The sequence below is a fragment of the Haemorhous mexicanus genome, chromosome 5, assembly GCF_027477595.1.
Source record: "Haemorhous mexicanus isolate bHaeMex1 chromosome 5, bHaeMex1.pri, whole genome shotgun sequence".
NCBI classification, from domain to species: Eukaryota; Metazoa; Chordata; class Aves; order Passeriformes; family Fringillidae; genus Haemorhous; species Haemorhous mexicanus.
Genome location: NC_082345.1, coordinates 5,681,069 through 5,696,489, shown reverse-complemented (window position 1 = coordinate 5,696,489; position 15,421 = coordinate 5,681,069). Strand labels below are relative to the sequence as shown.

The 15,421-nt window shown below is 50.8% G+C and overlaps 1 protein-coding gene across 1 annotated transcript in view; it reads right to left on the bottom strand.

Moving 5' to 3' along the window:
- Positions 1–1,104: 1,104 nt before the first annotated feature.
- The window catches only part of CACNA2D4 (calcium voltage-gated channel auxiliary subunit alpha2delta 4), a 122,861-nt gene continuing 108,544 nt past the window's right edge, over positions 1,105–15,421 (bottom strand). The window contains exons 32-40 of the mRNA XM_059848111.1: positions 15,193–15,263; positions 14,253–14,328; positions 12,419–12,471; positions 11,440–11,495; positions 10,074–10,094; positions 5,145–5,262; positions 2,881–2,993; positions 2,523–2,605; positions 1,105–2,092 (exon numbers count right to left, since the gene is read on the bottom strand). Coding sequence (XP_059704094.1) covers positions 2,006–2,092; positions 2,523–2,605; positions 2,881–2,993; positions 5,145–5,262; positions 10,074–10,094; positions 11,440–11,495; positions 12,419–12,471; positions 14,253–14,328; positions 15,193–15,263 — 678 coding nt within the window. The 3' untranslated portion in view covers positions 1,105–2,005. The remainder of the gene's footprint in view (positions 2,093–2,522; positions 2,606–2,880; positions 2,994–5,144; positions 5,263–10,073; positions 10,095–11,439; positions 11,496–12,418; positions 12,472–14,252; positions 14,329–15,192; positions 15,264–15,421) is intronic.

The following is a 15,421-nucleotide window of genomic DNA, read 5'->3' as shown; positions in this document are numbered from 1 at the left end:
AAACCTTTGCTTGTATTTCTCGGTTTAGGAAATAATCCAGTTCTCACGCCTGACCCATTCCCTGCAGTTAGCACCTGTAGACAAACTCCCTGAGCCAACCAAGCCAGGCATAGCTCTCATCTTCACTCAGTGCAGGTATCCCTGCAGGACCGTGTTTATTGTGGATTAGTGCACCTGAAGCCAAGCATGGCTCATCCAGAGCAATGTGCATTTTCATGTCCTCTTTAAGCTGAGTGGACATGGGGCTGCTAATCCTTTCTGACAGGGAGGTCATCCTTGAGAGGCACCACGGGCAGGCACGTGGGGCTGGGGGAGCTGTGCCAGCCCTGAGGTACCCTGAGCCAGGGGCTTCTCCTTGAGCAGCTCCTCAGCCTTGACAGCTGCCCCTTCTCCCGCTGTCCTCCCTTCACCTTCCCTGGCTGCTGCTGGCTCTGATAAGGTCACTGCCTCTGATGCCTGGAACCTTCTCCACCTCCAGTTTTATTTCCAGTACTGCAGTGGTTCCTCTTTGCTGTAACACCACCTTCAGCCAGGCAAAACCCCACAGGGAGAGCTCCAAGGTCCTGGCTGGGACTGATCCTGTGCCCTTAGTGTCAGGTGACATGGGTGGCAAGAAGGACAGCATGCCTGGAATGCATTTGTAGGTGCCTGCTGTGCAGGGCAGGGACAGAGCTGCTGTGAGGATGAAGCCCTTTCCTATCCAGCTGCTCTGTGCAGCAGCTGCCCAGGAGTCCAGCCTGGCAGTGGTGGCTGTGGCAGTGGGTGACACGGTGGCCCTGGAGAGGAGCCTGCAGCTGCCATGGCAGGCACGTGGCAGGGCACAAGTGGGCAGTGCTGCTCGTCAAGCAGCCAGCGAGGAGGGCCCGTGTCCTGAAGGAGGTGACATCCTGCTGTGACAAGCCACACAGGGGGCCTGGAGGGGTGCAGGACACTCCCGAAGTGACCAGAGAAAGGTTCAGCCTTCCTGCTGTGCTACCCTGCTGTCACCACAGCCGTGTTTACAGTCCCTCCAGCCACACCCTGCACCCTGTTCTGGGATTTGTGTAGGGCTGTGATGCCCACCAAACATGCTGAAGCTATGGTGTCTATGTAGAATATGCCATATATTTCTTTTTAATGAGATGGTATGGAACAGTTCATAAAAAAAGAAAAAAAGAAAAATGGGTGCTTCCCACCCGTTGTCCATAAAGCTCTGTGAGAAGGGGCCTGTGCCCAGCAGCTGGGAATGCCAGGCTCAGGGCAGGGCACAACCAAGGGCAGCTGCAATGAGCAGGGCAGTGCTGCTCCCAGGGGAAAAGTGCCTGTTTCTTGGCTGCTTCTGCAATGAAGAGAGCAGGTAGGTCTCTTCTGGTCATACAAAACCCCTTTCCAGAGGTAAGTCCACATCTAGACAAGAACTGGATGCTGCTTTAGCCCTGTTAGGAGAGGTCTCCTTGGCAGAGCTGGGGTGGCTGCAGCTCTCCGGTTGAGCTGTGCTGCCTCCCACTGCCCAGCCCCAGGTGAGGCTGCTGCAATTCAGCTTTGGTGCCATATCCCTCGCCTGGGGGCCCGGCTGAGAACCACCCCCAAGACCAGGACGTGCTGCTTCTAGACCCGGGCGTTCAAAATCCCGGTGGCTCACCCTGAGGGACAGGCAGGTGGTGTCCCCTGCCCCTCCTGCTCTCCTAGAGGCAGCTCTGCCCCTCTGAGCCCAGGTGGCTCGGTGGGAGGCAGGCTGATGAGGAATGTTCTCCACGCCGGTGATGGCAGCAGCCCCGGCTGTGAGCGGTGTCTGGGAGGAGCCGCTCAGCAGCTGCTGTGCCAGGAGCTGCCCCTGCTGCTTCTCGCATCTCCTTTTGCCACGGGCTTCCGAGGAGGCAGCGGCTCCCACCGTGCTGGGCCTTGTGGTGAAGGACACCTCGGGAAGTGGCGGAGGGTGTCCCAGAAGGGGACCCCATGTCCTGCCCTCTCCGGCACGGCTCTGTCCCGCCGGGTCCCTGCCGCGTAAGGCGCATCGCGGGCAGCGTCACCGCAGGAGCAGCACCAGGGGCAGGAGCAGCAGCGCCGGACACACGGAGATCCCAGCAGTGCCACCGCAGTCCTGGGCATTTTCCTGCGAGATGGGAGACAAGAGGTCAGCTTGCCTGCTGCCTTCGGAAGAGGGAGCGATGGCTGTGGCCGAAAGATCACCCCAGGAGCCAAGGAAGGGACTGGTTTATTCCTGGTGGCCACAGCAGCCATCCGTGGGTAGGAAGCCCCATGGCTCCCGGCTCCTAGCAGGGTGCAGGTGTGTGTGTGCTTGCCCCCGACCCTGTGGTTTCCGAGCTCAAGCCCTTCCCAGGTGGTACAGAGGTGAAATCCTGCTAGGAAATCCTGCTAGGAGCCCCCTCGGGGCTTCACGGCTGGGTCTGGCGCCAGCCAGCAGTGAGACACACCCCATGCAAGGGTGCAAGAGGAGACATTTGTGCATTTTGGGCATGGGCATTCCCGTGGTGCCACCCAGCCGCCAGCTGTCCCTCCCTGCCCCCGGTGTCCCGGGATACCTCAGGGTGGAAGGCGTGGCACGAGTCCGGCCGCCGGCGCAGCTTCTGGGAGCGCATCCGCTCGCACTTCACCGAGGCGTTGTGTGCGAGGCTGTTAAGGACCGGCAGGGCGGGCAGGGAAGGGGATGAATGCCACACAGACCCTCTGGGACCCCATGAAAGTTTGGCCGGGTGGAACTGCACCACCCGGGAGGACGAGGGAAGGGCAGGTCACCCTGCACGGGCTGGAGACCTCTCCAAGCCAGGTCGTGCTCTCCACCCCCACGGCAATGGCAGCAGAAGGACATTTTCCACCCTGGCAAACACGGAGATGACAGGGCCTGTGGAGCCCTGCATCCCTCTGTGCGTGGAAGGATATATTTGACTTCTTTTGCATCCATTGGGACAGGTGGGAAGACACTGCAATCGCAGACAGTGTCCGTGACGAGGAGCAGGAGGTTACTGCTGACGATCTGCTGTGCCACAAACATCCTGCAAGGGAAGAGCAGGTGAAAAAAGCACAGAGCAAAGTGAAAAGTGAAAAAATCACAACTCTTCAGACCAGAGCAGGAGTCCTGGCATTGCCTGAACCACAGCAAAGAAATTGAAAGAAAACAGATCACTGGAAACAGGGTGCCAGCAGAAAGCAGGAGAGACCAGTGAGCAGGCCAGGGACAGGTGCCTTTGGACCTTCTTTTTGGCTCTGAACTGGCTCAAATCCGTAACTCCATGCTAGGCACAAAAGTCAAAATCAACCCAAGAACCCAACCAACCAGCCAAAACCAAGACAAGCCCTGCCCAGATGGGCCAGCACATCACAGCAGATGACACCTGAGCAAAACCTGGCTTCACCCAGAGGTATTCCAGTGCCTATTTAATGTGTATTTATGGGTGTGCTTGTACAGTGCAAGGGTGTCTCTATTCTGTGGTCCTGGGAGGAGCAAAGTTGTGCTAAATTTCACGTTACTGGAGAGAGAAATAGAGGAACCCAGTAACACTGTGGGCTACACTGGTGTGACAGGACTGACCAGCTGGTGTTTGGCAGGGAGCCAGCATGTCCTGGAGCCACCGGGTACAGGGAAGGCTGGGGACATCAGGCTCTGCATGCCTGCACTGGTGGCAGGGCTTCTGGAATAGAAATACAGGCTTGTGGGGATGTGCCCACTGCACTGGCCAAGCTGACTGTGCTGGAGCAGTGCCCAGTGTCCCTGGTTATTCACCACCTGGCCTTGCTGCCTTCCAGCCTCCAGGGATTTGTGTGTCCCCTTTTAAAGGTGCTGAATGCCACACACAGCAGCTGACCATGTCATTAGTGCTCCCTGACTAATGACTGCCTTGGGAGCTTTGGCAAGCAGCCTTCACAGATTCAGTCACCAGGACAGAGATCCCCATGCATCAACCCACAAGCCAATGTTTCTGCCCAGGATGGAGCACCCAGCCTAGCCCTGCTCCACCAGGAGCTTTTGGAATGTCATCAGGAATGCCTGCATGCCAGGCCCTGGCTAATGCTCCACAGAGCCTGTGGCAGGGGTGGGGGGGTGTCTGTCCCAGATATCTGGATAAGAAATGCACAAGATGCACCAGAGGCTGTAACTACAAAGGAGCCAAGCAGGACACAGCACCTGCTGCTCCATCCAGCGCTGGTGAGGTGCTGCCCCCAGCAGGGGAGGGGCAGCTCCCAGGCTTTGTTTGTAGCAGAGATCTGTGACCCAAAGAGGTCACTCAGTTCCTCTGGATCTGCCCAGAGATTAAGAGAATACCTTGTTATCATCAAATCTGCAATCTCTTCTGAAACAATGTTTGGCAAGCCTGTGGTTTTCCCATAGCCATGCTGGCTAGTGGAGGCTGTTTTTCTGAGCTTTAAGTCTTTCCTGCAGTTGATCCAATACTAAAGACTAGGTAGAATTGTTTTGTGGATTTTTTTTTAGGAGCAGTTCCAGTCAGATCTGTTCCTAACTCCTCATGTTAGGAAAAGCTGGATCAGTGGAAACTCATCTTTTTGTCACCTTTCCACACGAGATTGCTGATGGCACTGTGCAACCCCTGAAAACAGCCTCTTTTTACAATGACTTTCTTGTTACTTTTGACTGTCCATTCACTTACAATGAAAATGGGTAATAAAAAAGTGGACTCTTGTTTTCAGTTCTTTCAGTCTAACACTTTTTTTTTTTCCCATCCCTGGTTTGTCTTTTTCTTTCTTTTCTTTTTATTTTCTTTTTTTTTTTTTTTTTTTGTTTCTGTAGAAATACAGAAAAGGGGGAAAATTTAAAAAAAAAAAAAAAAGAAAAGCAAAGCCAAGCGTATTGCAAAAAGGGAAAACTTTCTAAGAAGAAAAGTTCTGCAGAAACATGAAAGAACAGAACAAGTTCCTTTCTCAAATCTTTGGAATGGAAAGATATATATATTTAAATGCTGTTCTCTTTGTTCTCCAGCCACCTCTGCTTATTAACACTTTTTTTTTGTTAGGAATCAGTACCCTGGTCTCTTCACCTCTCTCTGTCCAGCATGGCTCTGTGGCCAGAGCTGTGGCTGTCATGGTGGCTGTGCCACAGGCACGGTGGCAGGTGACCCTTCTGACGCTGCTGTCACCCCCAGCAGCCCTGGGACAAGGTCCCCAGCTGGAAGGGAAGCTGTGGCTCTTACTTTTGGCAGTCTCCACAGTCGATGAGCCCGTTGGTCTCCTTGATGGCCGGCTCATAGACGAACACGGGGTACTCGGTGTCGCAGGGCTGCAGCGTGTCGTGCTTCTTGTGCTTGTGAGCTGGGGGGACAAGACAGGACACATGTGAGGGGCACACGGGACCTGCCCGAGCTAATTGGGAACCTTCCAGACTTGGGGATGGACTTTGGAGGAGCAGCTACCCTCCCAAGGTGGCCGGGAGCAGAAGAAGGGGAAGAGGATGCTGCAGGGAGCAGGCGGGCAGTGATGCCTGCTCCCACTAGGTGGTGTGGGAAAACCAGCCTATGTGAAAATGCCTCCAACATCGCCACTCGCCTTCCGCAGCAAGCCCCGGACCCTGCCATGCCCAAACTGCAGCCGAGGGGCCGCAGTGGCCACAGCACCCAGGGCCCCCTGGCCAGGCAGGCAGGGACATTCGGGCACAGGTATTCCCTGTTCAATGGAGCTCGGGGGTCCTACTGAACCAGCCGTGACAATGGAATCCCTCCTGCCTAAGCCAGTGCTGGTTCATGCTGTTTATAAACACTGGAAGCTGTGCCTGTGCCCAGGGCTGTGGTCCCTGCGGGAGGGGATCCCATCAGCTGCTGATCCCTCCTGAGCCTACTGACATTTCCCACAACAGGAAATTGGAGGGGCTCAATATATGTCATGTTAAGAAGAAACCACCACCAGCAAGCAGATCTGGCCTGAGACCACAGGGAAACAGATGACAGCACTCGAGGACCTGCAGAGAGCCAGCTACTGGACAGCGCCGGCTCCTGGAGGGAGCAGCTGCTCCATCACTCATCAGTCACACCCTGCAGGACTCCCAAACTAATTTGGGGATGAGGGGGAGCTGAACCACCTCACTAAGCCTCCCTCAAGAAGCAAGAGCATTCTTTCTAGGAGTTCAGCAAAATCTGTCTTGCCTGAAACTATTGCCTTGGGCCTTTCTGGCAATTATTTTCTGCAGTTGGAGGTAGCAAAGCCAGCTCCTGCCTGTGTGGGACACAGGGGACCGCTGCTGATGGAAATATGAAGCTTTGTTGCTAGGGCAGAGGTGGCTGCGGCTCAGCCAGCAGCAAGTACAAGAAATGGTTTCTACATCAGCTTTGGGTCTGAGCACAAAGCCTCACTTTGCAGCCTCCCACCCACACAGCAGCCACGGGCAGTGCTCCTGGGGGGACCAGCAGGGAAGAGGGTCCTCCTCACCTGGAGGACGCCCAGTTTACCCCTTGCAGCAGAAGCGCTGAGAACTTATATGCAGCAACCTGGGTTTTAATCAGCAAATGTATGGTGAGAGGCATCAAGAGGGCATCCGTGATTGGATGGGTGATTTGCATCACTGTAAAACCCTCACTGCTGAGAGCAATGGTTTCCTCTCCCCCGGCACTGCCGGAGCAGGCACCTCCCCGCAGAGCCTGCCGTCTAAACAATGTGGATTACACGAGAGAGAGAAAAACCGCATGATTTTCTCTGATTTTTCTCTCCACCATAGCAATCCAGCAACACAAGACATCCATTAAGAGCCGGGAACTGCAGCCCAATCTTGCCTCTAATGCCTTGCCCAGATGAATATGATGGGCACTCAAACCCCTCCCTGCAGTGCAGAGTCTCTGGTAATTGTACTTTGTGCTTTTCTTCAGAAGTCTCAAAAACCAGCACTCAGGAGGCAGCCCCCTGCTCCAATCCTCCCAGACTATGGACCCACCTTTTGGTGACATAGTGAGGGTCATTTTGCACGGATTCAAAAGCACACAGAGCCTGACTGCAGCACAATGCCTCGTTCTGTATTCACCCTGGATTCACACTGAATTAATCAACCCAACTTGTCATTCCAGGGGCCGGCAGCACCTCTGCCACCAGCCAGGAGCTGTCTGGCTGTGCTCTGCCACCATTCCTTGTCCCTCTGTGCAAACTCCACTCTGCAGAGGCAGGGAAAAGCCTCTCCCATTCCTGCTGATGGAGAATGCTTCTGACTAGGACCTGTCACAGGGACTGACAGTCCTGAGGAGATCTGGGATGAGCAGAACACCCTGTTTTTGAGGTGAATTTCAGACACTTCTGATGGGGCATGCAGAATATCCCCATTTATGCTGTAAGGAGAGAAGCTGCAAACACTGGCTCTGAGCAGCTGCAGGTAAGTGTATTCTGGCCAGGAAAGTCCCCAAACTAAGACTAAAGGAGTATGAGAAACAGAGCAGCATTTCTTTCAGCCTTAATTCACTGTACTGGAGGCTGGGGAAGCAGCTCCAAACCCTGAAGCAGGTCACTGCCCTTCTTGGTGACATGCTTGTGGCAAGTCCATACATTGGTCCCTCAGCCACAAGCCATCACTGTCCTGTTGAGCTGCCCCTGGATTTACAGCATTGCCAGTGCAGCACAGCCGTGGGCAATGGACTGCAGGTCTTGCTCAGAAGAATCACTGTGATGACCACAAATGTGACCTCATAAAGTTGGGGCAAACTGCTTGCAAGAATTTAATGGCTCATGTCATGAGGGGGAAAGACCCCTGACACACCAGGACCTCATTTTTCCCCTGTCCCTGGTAAAGAGTGACATCCTTTACTAGCTCCTGTTATAATAGCATATCCTTTACTAGCTTCCTGTTATAACATCATCAAAGCAGATGGAGTTCAAGCAATATAAAGGACAGTGGTGTGAAGGACAGGGTGCAGGGAGGGGTGGATGAGACCACCAGCTTGGAAAATGCAGAATGGAAATTGAACTGAGGCTTCTCAGCCTCAGCCAGTGTTGGATGAGGGCTGTCATGGTGGGCTTCCCTTCCCAGGCCCTGCAAGGGAAAAGTCAATTAAAGAGACTGCATGAACCACACCCAGGACAAACGTGGCCAGCACCAAAGTGGATTTTTAAACTGGCAGAAGTGGCCTGCACAGACTTGAAGTATTTTTGTTAGTGTTTTTTTTTTTTTTTTTGGCACAAGCCTAATGAAAAGAAGCTGCTTTAAAATTTAACTCCTGCACAGAGACAAGACCTATGACAGAGATTATGCTTAAGCCTGCTGACACTTAATTTGCTGGGAAGCAATGCAGCTGCAGCAGCATTGAGAGGTTCAGAGAAGCCCAGTAGCATGTACATCATCAGCAAAAGGCTCAGGCTGAGCCTCTGCATGCACACACTGGACATCAAAATGTTATCAGCAGTCTCAGAGTCTGCTGGTCAGGGATTAGTAAACAGCCAGAGGAGCTGATAACAAATTGCAAACTTTATAGCAAAGAGTGAGTTAATTCCAGGCTGTCATTGCTACCATCTGCACTTCCAGAAAGACTTTTGTCAGACATTTGGCAACCAATCCTTCTGAGCAGCAAAAGCAGTTGCTGTGCCTTGTTATGAACTACAGAGCCCAGATTGTGAACTCTTTGCCACCAGCATAAATCATGCACTCGAGTCAGAGGATTTACTCTGGGACACATGACAAAATCTGCCACTTAGTTACCAATATAAAACATAGAATTTAACCAGTTATCTTGTAAAATATCTTCTGAGTACACTACCATGGAGTAAAAAAAGAGAAACTTTTATGATCTAAAGAATTCTAGAAATAGTTCTTTCTAGGCTGCATGCCTTGGCTGGAAGTATTTTTGGCTTAATTAAAAGCTTTCAAACCTGTGCTGATGTCCATAAAAGCAGAAGCCCTTATAAACACAGAGAGAAACTGAGATGCTGAGAGCAGAGAAAAATCTGTGGCAGCAAACATGTCTTCTCAGCACCTCTGATAAACAGATTTGTATGATGAATGCAGTCTGAATACATCACGCCCATATTCCAACAGCAAGTCTCACCTTCCCAAAAAACAGGAGAACTTGGGAAGCAGAAATAGGCTCAGTGCTGCAGAGCCAGAGGTACACAGTCAGGCAAGGGAGTGCATTAGATCCCTGATCGTTAATTCTTCTGCACATAACCCGGAAAAAATGTGTGTGCTCAATTTCTCTCTCACAAAATGTCTCCTTCGCTTCATATTTTTCGCATACACCAGCCTTGGCGTGCAGTCAAGAAAATGTTAACATCTCTGGCAAAAATCTACAGCCCCTTCTTAACAACATGTGCAATCCATTTCTTCCAGCCCCAATAGCATTCTTCCACCCTGCTACTCCCCCACACACATGGACACTCTTTTTTTTCATCTGCAGACACCCTCTCTTGCTCTTCCTCTTCTCCATCCAGTCAGACACATTCCAACTGTCTCTATTTCTCCATCTCTGTCTCACACATATGTCTTGCTGGGCAGAGAGCAAATTGGCAAACACAAGCTAGATATGGAAGCAGGGAGATACAAACACAGCCACAGTCTGGACTCTGTCTTGGAGGAATTTCTAACTCGCCTGTAGGAGCGGATTTATGAGTTATCAGTTGAACCACTTGAAAGTCCTCCTGCATTATCCCAGAGCTGGGCTGGGATTTATCAGAAGGAGCTAAGCCATGGTGTGTGGAAAAGAAGACTTAAGTTACTTTTTAATAACTGTAGTCTACAAGACCTGTGTAGTTTCTCCTGCAAGAAGGCACAGGTTGGTCTTTGGTTTGGGAATAACAGCTGAAGAGAATGGGCCAGCTGGGAACCACGGTGAAGGACATGCCATGGAACAGAGGCCACAGGTCCAGCCAGCCCACAGCAATGAGTGATGATGCTGTCTGTGACTGCAGCTCCTCAGGAGACTCATATGTTCCTTCTTTTATCAACTTCTCAGTGACAGACCTTCAATCACCAGCTCAGCCAGCTAAATGAGCAACAGCATCTCTTCTTTGCAGAGCAGGGAAACAGAGCCAGGCTCTGCCTTGGCCCTGTCACGCCTTTCTGCAAGTCCCCCCCTGTACAAAGGGTGGAAAAAAGTCTTTCCTAGCCTAGGAATTTCTAGTTAATTCTATTTTTTTAACTATTAGGTGGTTCTACTTACAGTGATGGAAAACAGCCTTGGCTGGAGAAGTCCCATGACACACAGACACAGTGATGATGGAGACACGTGACAGATTCAGAGATTCACAGGATGGCAGTGACATGGAGACATGAATTTGCACACAGCAGTCATGGAGGTGATGTAGGAAAGAGATGAAGGAAGCACAAAAGGAAATGGTGATGAGTAGGACAGCAGTGACATCCCCCCTCCCTTCTTGCTCTCCTCAAGTACAGACTAAATCAGACTGCAGCCACAGAACATCCACAGCAGGAATGCCACACCTGCCTGTTCCCCTGAATGAGCAGTCTCTCCTGAACTGCCATGAGTACTGCACCTGCTCATCTGACTCTTCCTCACCAATTTCTGCATAGGGCCACTCCTGCTACCCTGATGTGAGTTACACAGCAGCCAGGGCTGCTTAGGGGACAGCTGAGCTGCTACTGCCACCTCTTTGGAGGAGGAGAGTGGGACCTAAACAACACCCACAGACCTCCTTCTCTAGAGGGGAATTTTGCTTTCAAAAAACTACTGTTTCCCCATTATGCCAGGAGAATTCAGTGCAGAAGACCCAGCCCCACAGCTGGCATGGAAGATACCACTGTCTCCACTAAAGGCACCACCAGTGATCAATAATTAGCAAGACTAAATACAGCCCCCTCTTGGCTGTGCAGAACACACCTCCCCTTCCCCTCCGAGTCTCCTCAGGGCCATTAACATGCCCCCCTGCTTGTAGGGGCTGGGATGGGACTGCAGAGATTCCTGGGGTGTTTCCAGCAGGCAGCACTTCAGCTGCAGGACAGGTCACTGTATTTCAAGCCAGACACACCCCTCTGGTGCTGTGCAATACCATGTGCCATCATCTTCTCTCTTCCAGAGCAGGTCCAGTGGGTAAGAGAAGACCCTCTGTGTGTTATTGAACGCTGAGGTTTCTGTGTGTCTTCCTGGGACCTCTGCTAGGCTCTGGAGAGACTGCTGTTCCACCCCTGCTCTGTCCTGTCCTGTAGCAGACTGGAAGGGTAGGCTTCCTACTGAAGTTATTTGCAGCTGATGGCCTCTCTCATCCCACTGCACATAGGGCAGGGGTCCTCAGAAAAAAGTGTCACCCCTCTCCTCAGCAAATTACCCTGAGGGGAGCAAGCAGAGTGCTCCCAGCAGCACAGACCTCACCCTGACCAGCCTGGAATGGGGGTGGAAATGGGGGGAAATGGTGGGATCTGAAAGCTGCATTCCAGTGTCTGTGGAGGAAGGGGTGTGGGGCAGAGGGCAGGCTCCTTGCACCAGGCCAGGCTTCCCTCTACAGTTTCTTCTGTCACCAGTGGCTGCAACACTCACGTGCTATGGGGTGGCTGGACTCTTGTGTACTCACCATCTGCCAAGTTGTCTGAGTGCCAGAAGCTACTCATGTTAAACTCCAAAAGGAAGCTGTCAAAAGAGCAAGAACAGAGGATGCTTTTTCAGCAGCCTGGAAGGATGCAGGTGTCAGGGAGATGGCCCTGTCGCCCAGTGAGTATCAGTTCAAAAATGTTTACTACAAATTTCTGGCAGTGCAAGTCTGATTTTTTAGATTTTAATTTTTTTTTTTCCCCTCTCCACATGCTAGAATGTAGCTCTGTATCGTGGGATCTGTACTGTGGAAGATCTGAATGGGCTTTTTCCTGTGCAAGGGGCTTGTCAGTGAAGGAACAAGTATGGCAGCCCCTGAGGCTGGGAGGGCATTCAGCCACTATAGGACCCACCTGAGGAGCAGGCATGATGGCCAGACTCTGGCTGCTTGCAGTTAGCTACATGGAAATGTTCTGTACTGGTTAAAACCCTCAGAGCTGGACCTTTACCACATTTCCCCTTTTGCACACCCTGCAAGCTGAGCAGTGGCACTTCCATCCTAATTTGAGCTTGAACTCTGATTCACCCCAGAAGTCTGAGGTGAGCCCAAACTAGAGGAGAGCCTCCCCTCTCTCCCCCCTTGCCTGGCACTCAGACCTGAGCTGCTTGGCTCGCTGCCTTCAGCCCTGTCCCTCTGTGAGAGGAAGATATGCATTCGCTCCTCACGGGCAAGAGGACTCGGCACCGAGGATCTGCACAGAGCCCCAGGAGACCCAAGTCCTATTTCTGACTCAGGCACTTTGTACTGAGTGATTTCAGGTAAATCCCAGACCCACTGTGGGCCTCTGCCTCTCAAAATGGCAATAGTAATAGCTTTCTGTCTCCCAGGAGCACAGTGCAGAGCTGAATGTCAGGAGAAGGCTGACAGCAACGCCCTATGGGGGGGCTTCCACTTGCAGCTTTCCCAGCTCTTGCCTCTCGTAGTCTGAGCCTCCCAAACACCCCCACCTTTTGGTACTCACATGAGGAAATCACTTATCAGCCACTTCACTGCAGCTACAAAGGCATAAATTGGCTGGAGAACAAAAGAAGAAATGAGAAATATCATAAGGACCTGGTCAGAGAATTTATAATTGTTATGCAGGACCCCACATTTTAGACCAAGTCCCTCCACTGATCAGAGCTCTTGAAGACAGGCTGGAAATACAAGGTCTGGGCATCACTGGAAAATGTTCAAAATACATCAAAAGGCAGCAGAGCTGCCCTGCTACTAATAATACCTCCTCACCCCCTCCCCATGAGGGTCAGGGAGTTTATCAGGAATGTATGAAGGACTTTGAAGATGTAATTGCTTGATGATTTCTCTCCAGTGTGGATGACCTTCAGAGCTCAGAGCAGGAGAGAAACCCAGCTAAATGGGACACCACCAGTTTAGGATGCTTTTGTGTTCTGAGAGCAAGTGGTGTTTCTGGGACAAGTGACAGCACTGCCCAGGATTTAGTATTATCTGCCATTGATTGATTATGCTTAACTGTGCTTTCATCCAGCTTTTCCTCAAGATGGCATGACTTCTATCATCTTCTTGCTTTCAGCTACAAATTGGAAATCCAGCATTATCCCAGGGACAATTCATCTGCAGAGGATACTGCTGCTTCTTTTTCTCATGGTAACCACATTTAATTTTCATCTCCCCCTCTCATAATCATGCCCATGTCCTCAAACCCAAAACAGATGTGGCAGTCACGGGATGCAGGATAATGTTCCACTACTGATGACTTCTCTTCAGGCAAAATAAATCAGCAAATAGTAAAATGTAGAGATGGTTGGCAATTTGACTGATTTTTATGTCTGTATATGAAAAACTGACTTTTCTTGATTTCTTCCTTTTCAATGGTTTTTCTAAGAGGGGAAGATGAGAGATGGAGGCTAAATGCTCACCTTTTTATTTTCTTCCCAATTCACTTCAATTTTGGCAGCTCACAGTTTGTGACATTTCTTTCAGTGATCAGGATTGGAGGATATAATCAAACAAATATTTTCACTATGGTCACCATGTGTTATCTAGCCAGCTCAAGTATAGCCATTGCAAACCAGACATTGTTAAAAGTGTTATTGTTAAAAATGTTGTAAAAGGCAATACTTTGTTGAAAATTCTTTTACTGGAAAAAAATTACAATGTCACACTGTAAGAGTACTTCCTGCATTCCTTCCAATATCAGAGGATCATAACAGTAATGAACACATCCCTGTTTAGGGCTGTATCAAGCAGTTTGAAGTGGCCTAAGTGTTAAGTAGTTACTTTGTTCTGCCTGTCTGAGGCAAGGTTAGGAAGGTGGAGTGGGATTGGAGTATGAGTTTGTATCAGCCTAAAGAGAGGTTGCATTTGGGTACTGGTAGAACCCTTCACTCTGTTAGTTTGTTCCCTGGGCTACCAGCATTCTCCCTCTCCTGCTCCAGGCTCGCTCATCCTTCCCCAATGACTGCCAGTTTTCCCCAGATGCTCTGTTCCCTGACACTGCAACTCTCCTCCTTGAGCTGAGTAAAACCATGCCCTGTAAAAGCATTCCTGTTCATTTCAGCTGGTAGCTGACTGCTTGGCTCCCAGGGGAACCTGCCATAGTTTAGCTCCTCTTCCTTCCCTGGTCCTTCCAATTTTCAGTGAGATCCTATATGGCAATAGAGAGCCACACTGGAAACCAAAATCAGTGGCTACCACTGCTTCAGGAATCTGCCTGAGGTGAGTTTGGACAGTCCTATCCTGAAAGCAAACATCTCCTGAAGTCTTTTGGGGAATGTTGGAGATGGCCTGCAGGAGGAAGCCCAGCCAGGGAGGGCTGCATGGTGACAGCTACGTACACTGAGCAGGGGCCGGGCGCCGCTGTGGTGGTGGTAGGGCACCTTGCACATTGCCTGGTAATCATACATGGTCACCCTGCAAGCAAAACACAACAGGCAAGCAGTCAAAAGCAGGAAATGCAACCACCCACGGGACAGACACGTCAGCTTTTTCTCAAAAATGTCAGGTATGAACTGTTTCCTGGACTCAGGAAAGCAGTGACCTGCACACACGGGTCTTTGCTGTTTGGCCAGAGATGGATCTTGCAGAGCAAGAAATACAGGCTCTGGATTAATGTAACTGTGTCAGTACAGGAGGAAATATGTCCCTAATTTCACACAGTGAGTAAAGCAAGCTATGAAGCACAGGAATTATAATTGTAACTACCTCAGGTAGTTACAATTATAATTGGTCCCCCTAGTTCCTGTTTTCAAGCCACTGAAACTCTGAACTCTCTTTTGACATCAGCTGAGGGAGTGGAGTGAGGTGAACAGAATTTTTTTTAAGAGAGAGAGAAGTGTGGTCAGCCAGCTGCAATGCTGCATCTGTGGGGCTCTCAGACAACCACTCCCCAGAAAGGCTTTCCCAGTGGCAGGAAGAACTGAAGCACTTCTGTACCCAAAATGCCAAGAAATGCTTCCCATAACATCTTGCCCTGGAAAAGACAGAGAAGCAGCTGCTCTCTGGCCACAGAGAGATTGGAAGTTTCAGTCTCTCTCTGTGTTTTGCAGCAGGTGGAAGAGCAAGAGATGAGTAGAAACAGTGTGTGTGCTGATGATGGCTGAGCCAGTCAGCAGATGGGGCAGATAGCTAAAAGAGCTCTTGTGTCTGGATAAGAGAGTCACCAGTATCACCAGCATGTGCATTTTCCCTGCTCAAGTGCTTCTCAGAGGGACCAACATGCTCTGACCCACACACCAGCAAAGAACAAGAAGTACAGTGTGGAGATCCCCCACTTACCGCCTGAACATGCCCATGTTTAGCAGCTGGGTCATCACTGAGCCATCCACTGCACCAAAAAATTTTCCAGTCTGCAAGCATAAAAAGGGAAAAACAGCATTAACTGTAAAATTTCCAAAGGCTCGATGGCTCCAGCTGATCTAGCTTGTCTGGAGGCTGCTGTACACAAGGAGGGTTTTTGTAAGAAGGCAATGCTGAACTTTGTCCTTTGGCTGGCTGGAAAGCTTGA